Raw genomic sequence first — 18,965 nt, 5'->3', positions numbered from 1 at the left:
AGTACTGTGTTTTCAAATCAGCAAGCATAAGCTCCACCTTGTGGTTAACATCCGAAAAGAAAATGATGGGCTTAAGCCAGAGGTATTTTCTGTTTCATTATTTGAACTGGTATTTTAGTTACTCATGTGAGCAGTCTTTTCAACTGATTACATCACTTTTAGGGTGTGAAGTCAATCAATCATGTGGCTAGAAGGTGATAATTTCATCCTGCTGTTCATTATAAACCTGTAAAGATCACACAAATCATCTTTTTTGGTTTTATAGGATGACAGCCTTTGTGTTATACAGTAATTAAGTCAGGCTGCTCACATGTTCTCTCTCTGAGTCTTTTAAAGTACAATACCAGCTTTCATAAAAACATAGCTCGTTGTTAATCAAAGAGGTCATCAGCCATCGTCCTAAGTAACCATTTTATTCTGGGTCCAGCCAGTCTATCCTATTGTATGCATCATAATATATATATAAAAAAAAATAATAATAATAGGCTAAAAAGATTATCTAATATATTTAAGCATTATGTAATAGCTCTTTAATAAAATATTTTTTCTGATCGAACTGCAATGTTTCTGCCTGTTTCTTAAAACCCATATCCTTAATTGACACACATGTACATTGAACATAACAAAAGTTAAAATCCTGTGCTTTAGCCACTTTGGAGTGTGTGATCGTAACCTCTGAAGAGCTCAGCTATAGAAGGATTAAATTCTGTCTTACTTCTGAGTAAATGGATATGCCATGTTTCATAGCTGTAAATGTTTGAAAATTATAAAATTACTTAACATTGGAAAGTGGATTACTTTTTATGTACAACAATGATCTGGGGTTGAAAGGAATGTCATGAAAGTTTGTCACTGGCTTTCTAATAGCATAAGTCCTTTTTTTCTAGTTGGTATACTTACACAATATGATAGATTTACGTATACCGGCGTTTTTTATTTGAAATTATTTACCTGTCTCCTGGCCTCATTCTGGACTGTGGGTAAATATAAAATTGTAATAAGTTTAAATAAATTTATATTAAATTAATATTAGATTAGAGATGGGGGGGGGGGGGGGGGGCAAAGTCCCTGGAGTGAAGTTTAAAAACAATTTGATCCTGTTTTACAGACAAACTCAATAGTGTACCTATTATATATTATTATCTATTATATATAATACTATCTATTGTATTGCAACACAAACTAACTTTTTAGATACTTGCACAATATTTATGAAACTACTACAGCACCCAAAGGATTTGGAAAATAAATGAGCCCACTGTATCTCCTTTTTTGAGACAGCACTTTTTAAACAGGAAATGGCATTGTCACACTATAAATATACAGTATACATAAATAGATAGAAATCAACAGGTGTGACATGCTGCACATGCAATGCTGGTCTCTTCGTGTGTGTCTCTGTGTGTGTAAATAAAGGTTGAAACGTGAAGCGTGCATAATTTGTGCTGTTTTGCATATTACTATATGCATTTCAATACTTGGCATACGGCATTCTCCGTTATTAGAATATAGAAAAATCACAAATAGACATACAACCAGTGATTAAACAATACGTTCCCCCTTTGGTGAACAGTTCCAAGGACCAGACGTAAAATTCGACTAAAGTTAATATATTATAATATTCTTAATATTCTAAAATATGAAAAATACAACATTGCGTTGTTCAGCTAATAATTAGACAATGGATTGTCTGGTATCTGGTATATATGGTTATACCAGATCTCGCCTCTAGGTGACATGATTGTGCCTGGAAAATAGCCTAACACGTATAGATATAATTACTGTAGCGTAATGTATTTGGGAAAGATTTTGAATGCTGCTGTTGAAACACTGATTAAAACCAAAAGTAAAAGGAAATCAATGCACGTCCTTAACAATAAAAGAGGATTGGACAAAAAAACAAAAAAAGTGTCCGATGTGAAGAGAGAATAAATGTTGATCACGTGATATGATGGCGTACTAACGCTATGATAGGCTTTGTTAATGTTCGGTTAATATGTATTTGTTGTGCAATAGTCACAGAGATCAAAGTGCAAGTTTGGTTTGTGTTTCTGCGTAAAAAGTAATACTATCAGGCCAAGTGTGTGTAACACGAGCAAGTGTGTTGTACGAAGGTTTATTTTCTCCCATAACATTTTCAGTGCATGATTTAGGGCGTGCAGGTTTAACACTTGTTATATAAGTCGGTTTGCTATTCACTCTCACGCACGTCGGGAGCGACAGGACCTGATGACGTAAACACGTTTTTGTGCGTACGTGCTCGTTTTCGGACGCTTCAGGATCAAATAGAGGACGAGGAGCGGGCGGCTAGTCATAAAATCCCGATCGTGTAATCCTCGCTTCTGTTTTGTAAACTGACGGCAGATTTCACACTTTTAATCCAGTCTCTTACTTCAGAGAAACAGCTGTCCAGCTTGAGGGGTCAACATGTGGCTGTTGTGGGTGTTTGGTGCCATTTTATTTAGTTTTCAACAGGCCTATGCGACGACAGGTAAGCCCGCAGTATTTCTGTGCTTATCGCTGACCGGCCATCACTGAATGGTGTAACATTACACTAGCCTATTTGCTTTCTGCTTTTGTTACTTTAAACGTGTTTTAGATTGACATAGCGTCGAGTGACTTTAATGATAATGTAATGCATTTTATTAAATACGACATTTTGGTAATGCTTTAAATGTTTTTCTATGTTAATATAATAATTTTCGTTCGCGTTAGCTAGCTAGGCAGTTTGCTGGCTAGCAACTTGGTTAGCGACGCCTTTTAGTTACGAACGTTTTTTTTTTTTTTTACATTATAACCTTTAACCCTTCGTCGTTTCAAATTCATGATTATTGATTATCGAGCTTTCCCCTAATATGTGTTAATTGTGCTATTTTTTTGTCTCGATTATCTACTAGCTATTAACCTGTAGACATAGATTCAAAACAAAATTCGTCTAATAAAAACAGCACGCCACATGTATAACACGAATTATTTGAACTCTGTGTTGCTAAATAAATGTACATCACGGTTTCTAAAGTCACCTTATTGAGAGACATCGTGTGGTTTAGGTAAGTTGGGCCGCGAGTTATAATTAGTTACGTTTTAAGGTCACATTCCGGGTTGTTAGGCTAACCGCTAGGTCGTGTAAACCTGGTGGGATTGTGGCGTCGTTTTGAGTTACTCTCCTTGCGGCTGCCCACAGTGCAGCCCCTTAAAACAATGCGTTATATTGTGCTCATGTTACATGATTGATTTTAACGTAATTGGTTGGACAGGTTAAGTCTAACCAGTTTTTTTTTCTCAACCCATATGTTCTAGGCAGTTGATGTATAAGAAACCGTTTTAAGTTCAACTATAAAACCTGTGTCTAATTGTCTTCTCTAATAGAATTATTCTTAACGAAGTTAAATGTACTGTATGAGAAAAGATGCTTTAGAGCATAGTAATATTGACCAATCTGTTGCACAATCTACCTTTCAGGCAGGCCCAGGCCTTTTAAGGGATTTAGTGTAAGCTCATTATAACATAACACTGAATGGTCATGGTGTAGAAATCCATGACAACATGCTGCCAAACAAAAGGGGAGCTCAAACATGAGGTTTGCATGTTTGAGCATGCAAAACGCTCTGAGTTTAGGGTATGGCTGTAAAAGATTAAATAAAATTAAAATAAAAAAATATTTTTTATTTTAAATTATCCATACCCATGATGTAACAAGTTATGTCTCTCAGGGCAAAAGCTAAATGAATGCCCAATCCCCTGTTAATCCTGACCTAATCAGCCTCAGGTTCACAGTTAGAAATAGACCTAGGCATGGTATGGGTTGCTGTGAGTCTGCTGAGCTAAACCTGTACCTAAACCCACCCACTGACTACACACTGCTATTAAATGTCACAGTTTTTTTTTCCTCCCCCCATCATTTTAGGGCCACCTTTGTGCTAGTATATAGAGTTTGTCTATTATCTGATGGCAACAACACTAATCCACTTAACTGAGAGCAGTCATACTGTAGAAGCCATCATCTACACCAGAATTAAAATTAGGATTTTCCCTTGAGCCTTCTGCCTGTTTAGGCTGGATAATTGGGTTAACAAGGCCATGCAGGTATTTATTCAGATATAAATGTGTCTGGTATTCTGTGTGATGGCTGACTAGCAACTGCCATTTTGTCCATGAGAACATTTCTGATTGTGGGACAGATTTACACAATGGTTGTGCAATGTGATCAGGAACATCCTGTAATCCATAACTCTGATGTTAAAACAATAAAGTACATAAAGTAATTGTGGTTTGTCAGAAGTTGTAATTAAAAAAATGTATTCAAATTAATTTATTTTGCATCAACTTCAAAGTGCCCTTTTTACATTTAAAAAGAGAGTGTGGTGACTGACAAACTACATGTTTCCTGTACATTATCTTGTGAAACTGTCTTGTTGTCTTTCATTTCTCAGTAGGGATAAGTATACATATTTATTATGACTTTTTTGGTTCTTGAGTTCGTGTTTTTAGGAAAACAAGCAAAAAAAGCAAATTATTTTATTCTTAGGACCTGAGATCAGCAATGGCTGGGGTATGACCATGTACTGTAGCATTGACACATGGCTAGTAAGATTTTTACTTCAATATGGGATGAGACAAATTGAACCCTTGCAACATGAAATGAGGTTATCAAGTTTTTGTCACATCTGATATTATGCTATTAATACCATAAAGGTGATCTTTATAAAGGGCCAAAAACATATGCAGCATGTTTAAGTTTAAAGGTCAAATGTTATTCAATCACATCAACTTGTAAACTCAAGGAGCCAGAGTGGGTGGAATAAAATAGAGTATTACAGAAATACAGTATTATACTGTGATTATGATACTGAGCTTTTTATTACATCTGTGGAAAATAATGGGGCACATGAGTGTACTTTACACACTTGCTTTGAGAGAAAAATAGTTTGCCATTTCCTCCCCCAAAAATATCCATGTCCTCAGCATTGATGTTGAAGTTTGTTTATAAATTGGACACGCATGTGCTCCCAGGTTGTCGCCTCTGTATATTTTTCTTTGGAGTTCCATTGAAATATCTTCATAGGGGTTTAAATTAAGACTCAGTCTTTTCTCTGCAAACTTTGTTTACTGGAACAAAAAAGAAAAGCTTTCAAGAATCATCGGAAGAGTACTTGAGCTTCTGTGAAACTGGAATAATATTGGCAAGGCATCAGTTTATATTCTTTAGAAGTTAAGTACGCCATGGGGCACATTTTAAGTTTTTATTCAATTTCAGTTTTGCGCTTAGTTTCTGTTTAATTTGTTTTCAGTGCCCACACAGCAAACATTGGGGAAATTTGTCCCAAATGTCCTGGCTCTTCCTTTTGTTTTTGTATATCTTGCCGTATCGAAATTAAGGCAAGTCAGCCTTTGTTCATGCAATGTAATGCCTAAAACCAAATGAGCACTATTCTTTGCATTACCTTCTTCCAGTCTAACAGTCTTCTTTTTGTTTCTTTTTTTTTTGTCACCATCACCACTGCCTATTATTAATAATAAAAATAATAATAATAATCATCCCTTGAATCCAAATTAATCCTTGCAACTTGTCGGCAGCGGGTTTTATAAAGTCACCTATGTCACAGACAAAGCTGGTAGGTGATGGCGCTGTTATGCACTGTGAGGTAATAGGGAGCCCCATCCCAGAGGTGCAGTGGTGGTTTATAGAGGGCATTGAGCCCAATGAGACGGCATCTCAGCTCTTTGAGGGAGCGCGGCATGATCGTGTACGCATCAACACCACCTACATCCAGCATGGCGCCAGCACCCTGCTTCTGTACAATCTCGCATTCAACGACACTGGTGTTTATGAGTGCCGTGCTTCCAACGACCCTGACCGCAATGCCCTGAGGACACTGCCCAAAGTCAAGTGGATCCGATCACAGGCCAATGTTATTGTGATTGAAAGTGAGTGGTGAAGTGTAGAGCAGCAGCCCACAGTTAGATAAGTCCTTAGATTCCAGTCCTTACCGTTGTATTGCTCCTTCTGTGTTATCCCTTCCATCACAGACTGGCCCACGACATTACTGTATCTAACTGCAAATTTATGCATACCTTATTTTCCTTCAAGTACAGTTGCTACATGAAGTGCAATATTTCTGTTGTCTTGTCTGTTTGCCAACACTGGTTATGTGAATGGTGTTCAGGGATTCCTAGTGTAGAACTACCAATATATAATGTAATGCTATTGGAATAAGAAATTGACTTAATGGTTTATCTTCCTTTTTCTTTAGGCCTTTTGTTGCATTAATTTTGCCTTATTCAGCATTATCTTAGTCTTTTTTTGGCATTACCTGAATTCCAGTCCATTAACTGGTTGCTATTCCTATGCCTTATTTCATTTGGTTTTCCTCTAATTCTTTATCCTCATTTCCCTACTAGTAGATTTATTTAAATGTCCTATTACATGCTGAGTGAGTTCATTTAATTTAATTATTTTTTTCTCTCCAGGGCCTGTGGTTGTGGGTAAGTCATCAGACATTAATAACCAGACCTCTGCTACACTTAGCTGCAACTTTACCAACCCAGAATCCGTAGTCAAGGGTCACCACTGGGAAAAAAACAAGAAGATTATCGGGGGCACCAAGAAAGATGGATCAGACCTCTACATTGAATACACGTATGTTCTCATCACACTAATTAACCAATCTCATGTTCCTTTATGTGGAATATTTATAATATTAAACTCTAAAATGGAGAAACATTGTAGATGAGCATTGACCAAAGAGCCAATGGCAAGTTGGAGCCACTTATTTTGGCTTGGTTACATCTGAATTAATTTTATCCCGAAGGAATATTGTACTTTAACTTGTCTGGTCTGAAGAGATGCACTCCTTGGGCAAAAATTCCAAGATTTCATTCAGTCACCTTTATCTTTAATTACAGCAAGCAATGTGGTAGTCAGTTCATGTGTGAAAATGAGCTTTGGGTACTCTTCTTTGGATATACAAAATATTTATGAACTGAGCGATATTGTGTGTGTTTTTTTTTTTTTTTTTTTTTTTTTTCCCAGAATTTCGAAGATTGAGGGCAACTCTGGAATATATACTTGCGTCTTTCACTCTGAGCCACAAGCTGAAAAAGACATCGCAGTAAACGGTAAGAATGTTTTCTTCTTTATTAAAGACGTAGGCGTTATGTCACGGCACAGCACAGACATTACAGTGTAAATTAGAAATTTACATAATTTAGCACTAAGTTGTTCTTTCACTTGCATTTGTATACTTTTATAAATTATTTATATTTGGTCATTAAAAACATTACTCTAACTAATGCAGTGTTCCTTTCTGCAGGTGCTCTTCTTGTTATGGCCCACAAGCACTCCGAGAATGCCAATGAGAATGACAAAGCGGTGCTGGTGTGCGATTGCCACAGCTACCCCTTGGTCAATGACTGGACATGGTACAGGGTCACAGAGTCAGGAAATGAGGTATGATTTTCTTGTACTTCACATTAAGTTGATAAGTAGTGTTGGTAGAAAACACATTTATCTTAAATATGCCTGCTGCCTTAGCTTGTTAAGTTTTTATGACTTGTACCTAATTTTATTGAAACTAGCATTAGCATGGGTACTTTTGCATTGCAATAATTCCAGACTGTAGTCAGTTTTTGTGTACATTGTTTTAAATGTTTATAGTATGTCTAAGTTCACGTGTGGTGTTATGCATATATATATTTTTATTTATTTTTATTTTAGTTTGAGCATTTAGGTTGTGCATTGTGTATACTGCACAATATAATGTAAACTAAATTGTTCCTATATATTAACACTTCCTATTACTTGACTTATCTTTCATGCTGCTCAGATGATTGCAAATGGCACCGAAAGGTATACAATCAAGAGCACACCCAACAATTCCACATTGACCATCGAGAACCTAAACAATGAAGATGGTGGTGATTATGTGTGCTCTGGGCAAAACTCTATGGGCACACAATCAAGTGACAAGATCCACCTACGTGTGCGTAGCCGCTTGGCTGCTCTCTGGCCTTTCCTTGGCATTGTGGTTGAGGTCATCATCCTCATCACCATCATCTTCATTTATGAGAAGCGGAGAAAGCCTGATGAGATTAATGACGGTATGCATCAGCCACTTGGTTTAACTGACTTTGCTTGCAGCCCACTGAATGTACAACGAATGTATGTGTATTAGTGATCAGATGTTTTTTTTTTTTTTTGTTTTTTTTGTATGCCTGACCTTATCTCATCATGTAATTTGCATTCTTGTATATCTTTTGTTATCTCTTTGAAAAGTACTTGCAGTGATTTTAGTCGAGTTTGTGTTTTATTATTTACGTTGTTTATTTCTCTGTTCGCTGCTGCTTTTACGTTGTGGTAAGTGTTCAAAACTGCATGTCAGGCTGAAGTGGTTTTACTCAGGCTAGGAACATGGAGCAATTTTTTGAAGTCCACATGTGCTTCTCTTGCTTAGTCGCAGCTGCTAATGGTGAAAAGCGAACAGCTCTTTCATTGGTTACTGGGATGAGTTTTTTTTTTTTTTTTTTTTTTTTTTTTTTTAACTAAATTCTGGTTACATAAATAATACATATAACACATTTATTCATTTGTGATTCTGACTACATACAATGAAAGTGCTGGAAAAAAAGTCTGATCTTACCCAGGCCAGATTTGTTCATTTATGTATTTGGTACAATAACATAATATTGCAGGGATCAAGAGATGTTTAGCAGCATTTTTTGCACATGCTTTCTGCATCAAATTCTCATTGCATGGGTTACACTGCAATCTTTCACTGTTCAGTTCGCTGTTTATAGTTTAGGAGACAGTATGTAACGGTGTGAAAATGAAATGAAGGGGAATGGCTTTAATGCCAATGGCCCGTGGTCCTGGGTTTGAGGTTGCATGGAAAATTTACACTGGGTTAAACATTTCATATTTAGTGGTTATGATGCATGAGTAACTGCATTGTGCATGGAATATTCATAGTGTTCTAAGTTATGCCAAACTATTGGGTTTAATTGTCCTTTAATTATTGGTGGGCAGGCTCATTAATATTTCTTGGTATTGCTTACTTGTGACTGTAGGCGTACAGAAAACTGGGTTGCTAACTTGGTTCCATATAACAAGTGCAGTCGTATGATAACTTGACAGTTTTAAATTCTGATTATATATTTCATGTTACTTGTTGAAATCTAATCTGTGTTATGTCCATTCATGTTCTTTCTTGCTGACTCTAGATGATGACTCTGGTTCAGCCCCTCTGTAAGTCTCTTTATTTCCCACCTTGTTTGCATCCTTGGTTTTTGAGTGATTAATAAAGGGAAATTAAGGAAATATAATGTTCTATGTTTCAGGAAGAGCAACTCTGCTACAAACCACAAGGACAAAAATGTGCGTCAAAGGAACTCCAACTAGGAGGATTTGATGTAAGTCAAAATATACTCAAAATAGCACTCCCCCCCTTCCCCCCCCCCCCCCCCCTTTCTCCCCTTTGGATCAAGGAAGCATATTTCAAAGCATGTCACATACAAAGACTTCTTGTTTTCTTTTCACTCCACTTGTAGGTATCCTGATGACTACTAATCAAGATGAAAAGCATGTGTGGCTCCAAGATCGTGCTCTGCAATATCTGAATAATCGTTTTTGCCTGAGTGTAAATGTCTTGGGATATTGATCTTTTCATTTTTCATTCTTTTTTCAGTATTCCTCTCTGTATTGTACTGCCAGCGAACTTGTTCTTAAAAAGTGTGCTTTAGGGGGGGGGGGCTGTTGGTCCATGCATGATTTGTATTCTTGCTGTAGAAGTGTGTTTTAGTGAACCCCTTTTCATGTGGAAATGAACAATAGATGGTTTTTCCTGTTGACTTTCTCTACTGTGCCGCACAATTTAGCTTAGATACCAAATTGTTTTCAGTTACAGCTCCAACCTGCCTGTACAATCAGCTAGCATTTTCGGGGGAGGGGGGGTGTTTAAATGCAAATGGCTGATTTTTATACAATCTCCTGCAGGTAATTTAAACCATGATTAAAAATTTGGTATCCAGGTTATAGTTCTGCATCTATTCTAAAAGCGTATTTATAAGCTCCATTTGGCATTTTTGAATTTACAGAGGCTTTGTGTGTTGAGCTTTATTACTACTGCAATGAGATGGTTTATTAAGTGATTCTCCTACTTGCTTCTCTTTTATGGCAGTTTTTTTTCCCCTGTAAGCCTTAATGTTTTTCATTGTACATGCTTAATTTTAGTCATAGACATATTGACATTGCAGCACACAACCAACCACATGCTGTTATTGCCGTATATTGAATTGCACTGTTATAATTAACTACAAAATGCCACTTTTTTCTTTAGATCTTGTCCCAGATTAATGTTTTAGTCTACAACACAAGATTTTTTTTGTGATGCTTTTTAATTAAGGGCAGTGTTGGTGTTTTTGTAATAGTAACAGTAAACATGATTTGAAAAGGACCAAGCATACAATTTGTGCCATTAACTACTTTGATGATGCAGAATACACAGTCCAGTACTACAACTACACATTCAAGTACTAATCCATAATAAAGCTATTATAGATGTATAATTAAAGGAAATGTGCTGTTTAGTTGAAGTATTTACCTGAGTATTCATTCTCCCTGTGTGCAATTCGGAAGCCATCCTATTTACAAAATGATGGCTGAATTTGTGCCATGTCGTTAAACAGGTATGTTGAATACTAAACTTTATTGAGCTAGTGTAAATTATTTTGCCTTAGAGAAATAGGAAATCTTAAATTGTCACCTTTACTGACTTGCACAGTCTGAATAAAGTTATTTGGTTTGATTTTAACATTATGCTGGTCTGTTTGATCCGGATATGAGTTAAGCCTATGAAATATTTTAACCTTTACACCCTTGCTTCTAGCACCTGTTGAGACCAAGTATCTTAATTAAAACTTTAACATAATTAGGAATAACACATTTAAGGATGTGCTGTTATTGAATCACAAGTGACTTCACCTAGGGTCAGGCCTCATAACCACCCACTTGGTGAAACTTTTTTTTTAAATAGCAGCATGCCCTGTCCTGTTTAACCCTGTGTTCACAGATATACATATGCATGGATTTCCTGGTACTTAAACGTTGTACAAAATTTACAGTGTTTCAGGAGAAAATCATGCACAATAAAATTAGTCTTACCTGCACAAGTAAAAAAAAAAAAAAAAAGTACTTCTAAAACTTGGCATGCAGGCAAATAGTCTTTGAATTTACAGACACACCCACCTGCGAAGACTTTTTTTTTTTTTTCTTGTAATTGAAATAAACAAATTTAAAAACTAAAATAATTAAAAATGACCCTCATTCCAAAGGATTTAAAAAAAATGTAATCTGATAAACATCTAGCAAGTTTCTGTAACTTACTGTTCCACTGATAAGAATAGTGAAACAAGTTAATCTTTCAAAACAAAATGTACTTTGTTAGGAACATATGCCTGTGATAATACTATTGGCAAGCAGTACGATCATGGCATGGTTGTTGGTGCCAGGTGGAATTTTTCACGCACAACAGAAGTTTATGCACAAAATGGTGCACAAAAAAAACAAAACAGTTTTGCAGGCAGTAACCTGCAGTTGTTGATAGTTGAGAGGAAAATGAGTGGACTGGTTGATGGTTAGCAGAAGCCTCCATATAGATTTTACTTCAATCTGCCATGAACAGCATCTAAGGCTGGTGGTCATTTTCCAATCTTTAACTAACCAATTTTGTTTTTGCTTATGACTTAAGTAAGTGTTACTTAAGTGTGTTTCTGAACAATGGATTCTTATACCACCAACAGTATATCTGGAAATAAAGACTGAGAATCTTCACAAACCTACATTTGGAAAGTAGTGGCTAAATGCCATCCGTTTAACACTGATCTTTTGGCACAACAATGATGTTTACCACAGTGTGTACTAAGATAAGATAAAACTTTATTTCCCGGAGGAAATTCTTGTGCTAGAGACTGCTCCAAGAGCAAAGAGTCAAACCTATACAAAAAAGAAGTGAAATAATAATGTATAATTTTATTTATTTATTATGATTATTTATTTATTTTTTTTTTTTTTAGAAAATCCGCAAACTAGCCATGAGATAAACTAGGAGAAGACAGCAACCGGTAGCACCAGAGGAGCAAAAAGCAGATTTTGGTGCAGAATTTACATAGCAACAATAACGAGTAATATTGCACATGATATTGATAACTAATTTTTACATTTGATATTGCTAAGAGATATTGCACATGATATTGACGTACACAGGCACACAAATTGCAGAAGTAAAAAGCGCAACTTTTGTTACTATACTAATAAAGATAGCATTCGCCTGCTCAAAACAAGAAAATGATTTGTAATAAAATAAGGCGAATGTTTAACTGTGATACACACAGTACTTAACTGCATATATACAGTAACTAGGTCATGTTTTCAGTAGGACGCAATAAGAACAATTAGGCCATATCGTGCGCCACAGAAAAAGTTACAGCGCTAATTAAACATGCAGTGATGTTACCCACCACCAGGTGGCGGCATCGATTCACAAACGAGCCCCTACTGCCTGTATGAATAAATGAGTGAGTATGCCTTAGCGTATCAGATCATCACCTTCAAAACCAAACAAAATAACGATCACGTGAAATGCTGCAGCCACACCTGATCAATACAGCATTAACTTCATTTGGATACAGTATTTGATTTTATTATTTCAAGTATTGGCTAAACAGCAGATACTCTCAATTTTATATAAATAAAAAAAATAACTAGATGTAAGTTCTATAGGCCTATATTATTAGACCTATGAATATATCCATTGATGATAAAGATGGTTATTATTATTATTATTATTGTCACCAGTTGCTCTTACTTTTCAACCTTTATTCCTACTGTAAAATAAATATATTTAGATGGGCATCACGGTTTCGGTTTAAAGGCGCTCCAGGCTGTGCAAGGAGCGCACGGATGCCCCTGTAGCCATAGCAACGCGCCGCGCGCGCGTTCTCTCCGCCACAGTCCGTGTCGTCGGGAAGAAGTAAATCCGCGCCGCCGCGTCTCCGCCTTCACACTCTGATACCCGCCTGGTGAAAAAGCCGTTTCACCGCCATGGACGAAGCGGAGGATGGCGACGAGGACCGCGGCCGCGAGCGGCGTTCGAGGCTCGACAGCGGGGGCTTATCTGACCCTTCCAGGACCAGGTATTTCACTCCAGGAGGGGGAGCAGCACCGAGCCAGACCCCCAACAGCAGCGCCAGCGGACCAAACGAGCTCCGTGCGTCGCGCGACACAGACCGTGCGCCTGTCTCTCTGTGCCAGGGCGATGCGTGCGGCTTCGGGTTTGGATTCAGTTTCACGAGCAACGACGATGACACGAGGACCTCGGCCACTAGTGTTGATGTGGAGCAAGTAGACGAAGGCGAGGAAGAGGAGGAGGAGGAGGACGTCGGCATGAGACGCGCTGTGAACGGAGACTGCAGGAAAGACACGAGCTCGCCTTCACTCCTCTCCAAACAGGAGAAGCAGACAGGTGGCTCGGTCACACCTGAGGAAAGAAGTGCGGGTAGCGCATGCCCTTCCGCCACCATGGATGGTTCGAACACGCCCGTTGGTACCGGAGCCCCTGAGACGGAGAAGAAGGACTCTCGGGTGGCTTTTTCTGACCCGAATCCCGCGCAACCAGCCGCGCTTTCCAAGGCCGAGGACGGACAGATGACAGCGGAGGATGGAGAGGCCAGGGACAGTCAGACCTACATGCAACGGCAGTTCAGCTCCATGCTGCAGCCCGGAGTCAACAAATTCTCCCTGCGCATGTTTGGCAGCCAGAAAGCAGTCGAGAAAGAACAGGAGCGAGTAAAATCTGCCGGCAACTGGATCATCCACCCGTACAGTGATTTCAGGTATTGTGAGCATACAGATCTTGAATGCATGCATGTTTATTTACAAAAGAAAAATTTAGTTACATTGGTTATGTGCATCTGTTCCCTCTAAAAATTACTTTAAAATTACTTTGCAAATAATTTATTGGTAAACTATTTATTGTCAGGTTTTATTATTGTTAATTAACTATTTATTGTTAACTCAGGCAAAACATGTTTATATGGACTTGTTTACATGGGCTAAACTTTCTAGTCTGGTACTAATCAAGTTGGAAAAAGAATAAAGGATGCAAGTAAGTAAATGACACCGTGGGGGGAAAAAAACTCACGATTGCAAGCAGTAAAATGTGCTCATGTACGTTTATCATTTGGATATGTGTCCATTAAAGCGTTTAATTTTTAGCTGGCTTTGTTTGAACTACAAATGCCTCCATGCTCTCTTTCTGCACAAATAATATAAAAAAGAATCCGACAGGGGTGTCACTGGTATTCACTCGCATACTAAATAGCCTCTCAAAAATAGTACGCCACCTACGGTAACTATGGAAACGTGGTGTGGTGGTGTATTTTGACATAGTATTTAGTATGCGGTTTGAGATGCAGCCCATGCCGTTAATTAAAACGCGATCACGATGCGTGTAAAGGTAGAATTTCAGCACCCGGGACAGCACCACCTCACCACTGCTCATCAATATAAAAAACTCCAACTGAAAAAGGATGACCCTGGGTTGCTGTCTTCATCTCCTCACCTTTGCTGTGGATGTCCTTGTGATGACCTTGCTCAGGGAGAAGATTTGTAAAGATCATATGCAACATATATGCAGGCGAAATAACGTTAAAATGGGATACCTCATTCAACATGTGTATGTTTATTTGTACTATGTGGCGATAAGATTTCTATTGTAATATATATTAGTGAAATATTGCAGAATAATAGTAAAGCTTTAGTTTGATTGTTTGTAACATGGTAAGCTTAATTTCAGAGCTACTTCAGACAAATTATTTATTCACCATGCAATTCTCATGGTTTATTTACATTTTCTGGGACCTGAAATTACCTCAACAACCAGCTGAACAGTATTTACATCTGACTCTTTTCTTTTACTCCTTGAAATCTTCTTACTAGCATTGTAGCACGTAAAAACCATCTTAACTCTTTTGCATTATTCAGTACCTTCATTAAAAATATAATAAAAGGTAAATATATGTGTGTATGTCTGAAACCAATGAGAGGTTTTACAGGGATGAAAGCAATTCATAAGTCATAGAGTCATATAGTCTGAAAAAAGGTGTATATGGTTGGATGGGAGAAGGGGGGAGTCTTAACAGTGTTTCTGTGAAACCACAAACCACTGCTTTAGGTAGCAGTCTGGATATGAAAACTTTGACTCCTACAAACTCACAAATCTAAAGTGTTTAATACTGGCTGGGATACTCACAGCATCCAGTAAAGCAATAAGAGTTTGATTGGAGGGTTACTATGAATTTTGAAAAACCTCTTGACACAGTACCAGTCAAAGGTTTAGACACACCTTCTAATTACATGGTCTTTCTTGATTTGTTTTACTTTCTACATTATAAAACAATGCTGCAGGCATCCAAAATATGCAGTAATCTCCTTTGAACGGTTAATATTGAGATGTGTCTGCTACGTGCGCACTGTACAGTATTCATATTGACTCTAATCTGAGGTGCTGTTAAATAATAATTTTTTAGGATGGTAACTCTAAAAGAAGTTACCACCCTGTGATGGTATAATGTTCAGCTTTAAGCATGCTCTCTGCATAAAAAAAGAATGAAGCAGGTTATGGCTTTTAACAGTTTGTCTCATTTTACGGAGTGTAAATCATAATTCCCTTCTGTGGACATTAGACCAGAAATGTAACTGACATTTAATGTTAAGTATGTGGCGATTGCTAACATTTGATTGCAAATCATTTAAATGCAAAGTATGCAACCATTATGCCTTCAGTGTCCTAGTGGTGCTATTAATAGAAGAAGGGTTTCTATATATATGCACTCGTTGCAGCCATTCAATTCACATATTTAAGTTTCACATGCCCTTATCATGTGTCATGTACACAGTGAACAGGGATTCAGCCAAATCATTGACACAGGATGTAGAACATGGATGCACTGTATGAGTAATAAGGATGTATTAAATAACTGATAAGGTCTGTGTCCTAAGCATCAGTGTGGACCTTCCTGGAATACTGTTATAAATAAACCTGTAATTTAAGCTACTTATTGAGTCATCATTTCATTGAGTCTGTTCAGTGAAATTGGCCTTTGCGGCATCTTTCTGAGTCAGCGTTTTTCATATTTGAATCATTTTGTCATAATTTGTTTTACTTGACATGTTTTTTGCTGTTTCTATTATTTAGCACACCTGTGAGTTCTGAATGCAAAATCCATTTTTATTCAATGCACAGCCACCTTTTAAGCACATATTGTATTTGATTTCTCCCGGTAGTTTTTAGATAATTACAAAACGACTTGTTTCTGTTCCACATAAGTCTGTGTTTGTTCTCTCTGCCCCATAGGTTCTACTGGGACTTCACAATGCTGATGTTTATGGTGGGCAACCTAATCATCATTCCAGTTGGCATCACCTTCTTCAAAGATGAGACCACCACACCCTGGATTATCTTCAATGTGGTCTCAGACACTTTCTTCCTCATGGACCTGGTGCTCAACTTCCGCACAGGCATCGTCTTTGAGGACAACACAGAGATCATTCTAGACCCTAAAAAGATCAAGCAAAAGTATTTACGGACTTGGTTTGTAGTGGACTTTATCTCATCTATCCCTGTGGATTATATTTTTCTCATTGTGGAGAAAGGCATTGACTCTGAGGTTTATAAGACAGCAAGGGCATTGCGGATCGTGCGCTTCACCAAAATCCTTAGCCTGTTGAGGCTTCTGAGACTTTCCAGACTTATTCGCTACATCCATCAGTGGGAGGAGGTAAGAGAAATTGTAATAGAACTGAAACTGTCTAAAGCAGCAATAAGATTAAAAATGAGATTTTAACATTTCATTTGTCACGAGTGTGGACCCATTTCAATCTTGATCTTGGATAACTGCCCATCTGGAATTTTGTATGTACATTACTTGTCTTTGTGGCTCCTTCAGTTTCCTCTCTTTTCTCAAAAACATGCCAGTAGCATCCGGTTCTGAAAAAACAGAACTTTTAAACCTTTCTTAAAATTACATTAAGGAATACAATTATTAGGGGTCAATCAGGTATGCACAACTATAGCCAATCAGCTAACTGAAAATGTAGTTTAACTTACTACAATAAATGTAGAGTATGGATGAAAAGAGTTCAATTAAATGCAAAACAACATTAAAATATAGATTAATTCACCTTACTGTTTTAGTTAAACTAAACCTAAGCTAGCTAGATTGGTTCCGCCCCTTTGCCCGTTTATGGATTAACAAAGGTTTAGGCGGCGTCAGCTCCTACAAAGATGGCGATGACCAAAGCTCCCACAGTTGAGCTTCAAATACACTCCTGAGAACACCTATGGGTGATGTCACAGAGGGTTTGCTTGTTTTGACACACTTGAACGGCTTGGCTGCTCTACATTGATCCTGTGTGTGAATAAACTAAAATCCAAAATATGCAGTATTAAATTATTATTGCTTTTTTAAGGGGTTTAATTTTATGCAGATAGAAAGAAATAAGTTCAATACAAAGTGCAGAAAATAAGGATATCCCCATAATTTTAGTAGTTATTATAATGCTTGATAAAAGTGCATAGTACTTGTATAAAATGTATCAATACCAATGGTAGTGTCTGTATTCTTTACATTAGGCATATATTTATATAGAGAACATTAGTGCCAAATTAAATTCACTTCTGTAGTGTCCTTTCTGGGACAGAGAATGTCCTGCTGTTTCTGTCCTTGAACTGCACAGATTTAGGCTACCCCACTTAAATACAGTTCATCCACTTTACAGTAATATTCATCCAAAGTGACCAGAGTGAACAAAACGGCTGAATGACCAGCTCGATAGCCCTTTCTTTAGCTATAAAATAAATCTAAATGTGTCAATCATTCAGGTGCTAACATCAAGAGGGGAGAGAAAGGGATTTATCGCATTCATGAGCTTCCGCCTCCTGCTGCCGCATAACCTTCCACAGAGCTGTTGTAATGGAAAATTTTGCCTATTGTACCACCTTTGCTTTACATATGAAGAGAAACCCCGATGCTCGTCTTAAATGAGCAGAAAAGGTCTTCAGTTAATGCTTCCAGAGGCTTTTGTGATAGGCTGTCCAGGCATGTCAGCTTTAGAAGCAGACTTTCACATTTCTTGCTGTTATGACAGAAACTTTAATAAGCTCTAAAATAGAAGGTGCTTTGGGGAAAAATGCATATGGAATGCATATCTTTGCAAAAGAAATAGTTTAACCCATTATGCCTAATTATTTTGATACCTAGGATTTATAAGTCTATACGATTTTTTTTCCAAAATAGATATTAGGTGTTTGTATTTGTTTGTGATGCACACAAACCTGTTGTTGAATTACTTTTTTAAAGTTGTTGTTTGAAACCTGTTTTATGTCACAGCAGAAACAGTGTTGTATAGACCTAAAACTGTAAAAGTTAGTGTTCATTTTATTTCTTTAACCTTCGAAATCCTTAAAAGTTAAAGAAATAAAAATAAAACAGAAGATAATAAAACTGAACTGTTTCCCCCATGATGACCATCTCAGCCTCCAGCCTGAAACTGCTCAATTATGATTTGAAGCTCTGTACGGCTGCAGTAACACAAATTGCCTGGCAACATATTTCCTGGGGCTTTTCTGGTCAAATAATAATAGCATTCTGCTACCTACCTAGACTTTCCTCTTAGGAAAGGACATTTAATCAGCAATGCTATTTAGCAGTTTCACATCTGCACTATTTGTAGTATTGGAAATTCAAGCAGGTTTTCAGGCTTTATGGATCAGTTAACAAAATGATAACTCAGCAATTAAAACATAATTCCGCAAAATGTCTCAAAATAATTGTATGTGTGTTATTTTGTTTTAATGCCGTGAAGCACCATGGTTCAACTTAGGTGCTATACAAATAAATGTTGATTGGTT

General features: G+C 37.3%; 2 protein-coding genes across 2 annotated transcripts in view; both read left to right on the top strand.

Moving 5' to 3' along the window:
• The first annotated feature begins 2,239 nt into the window (after positions 1 to 2,239).
• Positions 2,240 to 10,808, top strand: bsg (basigin). The gene is made up of 9 exons (XM_053513110.1): positions 2,240 to 2,491; positions 5,578 to 5,928; positions 6,472 to 6,640; positions 7,034 to 7,119; positions 7,314 to 7,450; positions 7,827 to 8,100; positions 9,220 to 9,244; positions 9,337 to 9,408; positions 9,547 to 10,808. The coding sequence occupies exons 1-8, from the start codon at positions 2,428 to 2,430 to the stop codon at positions 9,395 to 9,397; spliced, it is 1,167 nt and encodes a 388-aa protein (XP_053369085.1). The 5' UTR covers positions 2,240 to 2,427; the 3' UTR covers positions 9,398 to 9,408; positions 9,547 to 10,808.
• A 2,215-nt stretch (positions 10,809 to 13,023) lies between these two features.
• Positions 13,024 to 18,965, top strand: part of hcn2b (hyperpolarization activated cyclic nucleotide-gated potassium channel 2b) — a 39,406-nt gene continuing 33,464 nt past the window's right edge. Inside the window, exons 1-2 of the mRNA XM_053512472.1 lie at positions 13,024 to 13,887; positions 16,410 to 16,833. Coding sequence (XP_053368447.1) covers positions 13,097 to 13,887; positions 16,410 to 16,833 — 1,215 coding nt within the window. The 5' untranslated portion in view covers positions 13,024 to 13,096. The remainder of the gene's footprint in view (positions 13,888 to 16,409; positions 16,834 to 18,965) is intronic.

Source organism: Clarias gariepinus, chromosome 15, assembly GCF_024256425.1.
Source record: "Clarias gariepinus isolate MV-2021 ecotype Netherlands chromosome 15, CGAR_prim_01v2, whole genome shotgun sequence".
Lineage (NCBI taxonomy): Eukaryota > Metazoa > Chordata > Actinopteri > Siluriformes > Clariidae > Clarias > Clarias gariepinus.
Note: the sequence above shows the minus strand (reverse complement) of the source record. Positions and strands in the feature narration are given on the sequence as shown.

Excerpts from the sequence above, each read along its gene's own strand:
- bsg (XM_053513110.1), top strand. The coding sequence starts at position 2,428 with ATGTGGCTGTTGTGGGTGTTTGGTGCCATTTTATTTAGTTTTCAACAG. Across the intron at positions 5,929-6,471 it reads CAATGTTATTGTGATTGAAA|GGCCTGTGGTTGTGGGTAAG; the intron begins GTGAGTGGTGAA and ends TTTTCTCTCCAG. Across the intron at positions 9,245-9,336 it reads GACTCTGGTTCAGCCCCTCT|GAAGAGCAACTCTGCTACAA; the intron begins GTAAGTCTCTTT and ends TCTATGTTTCAG.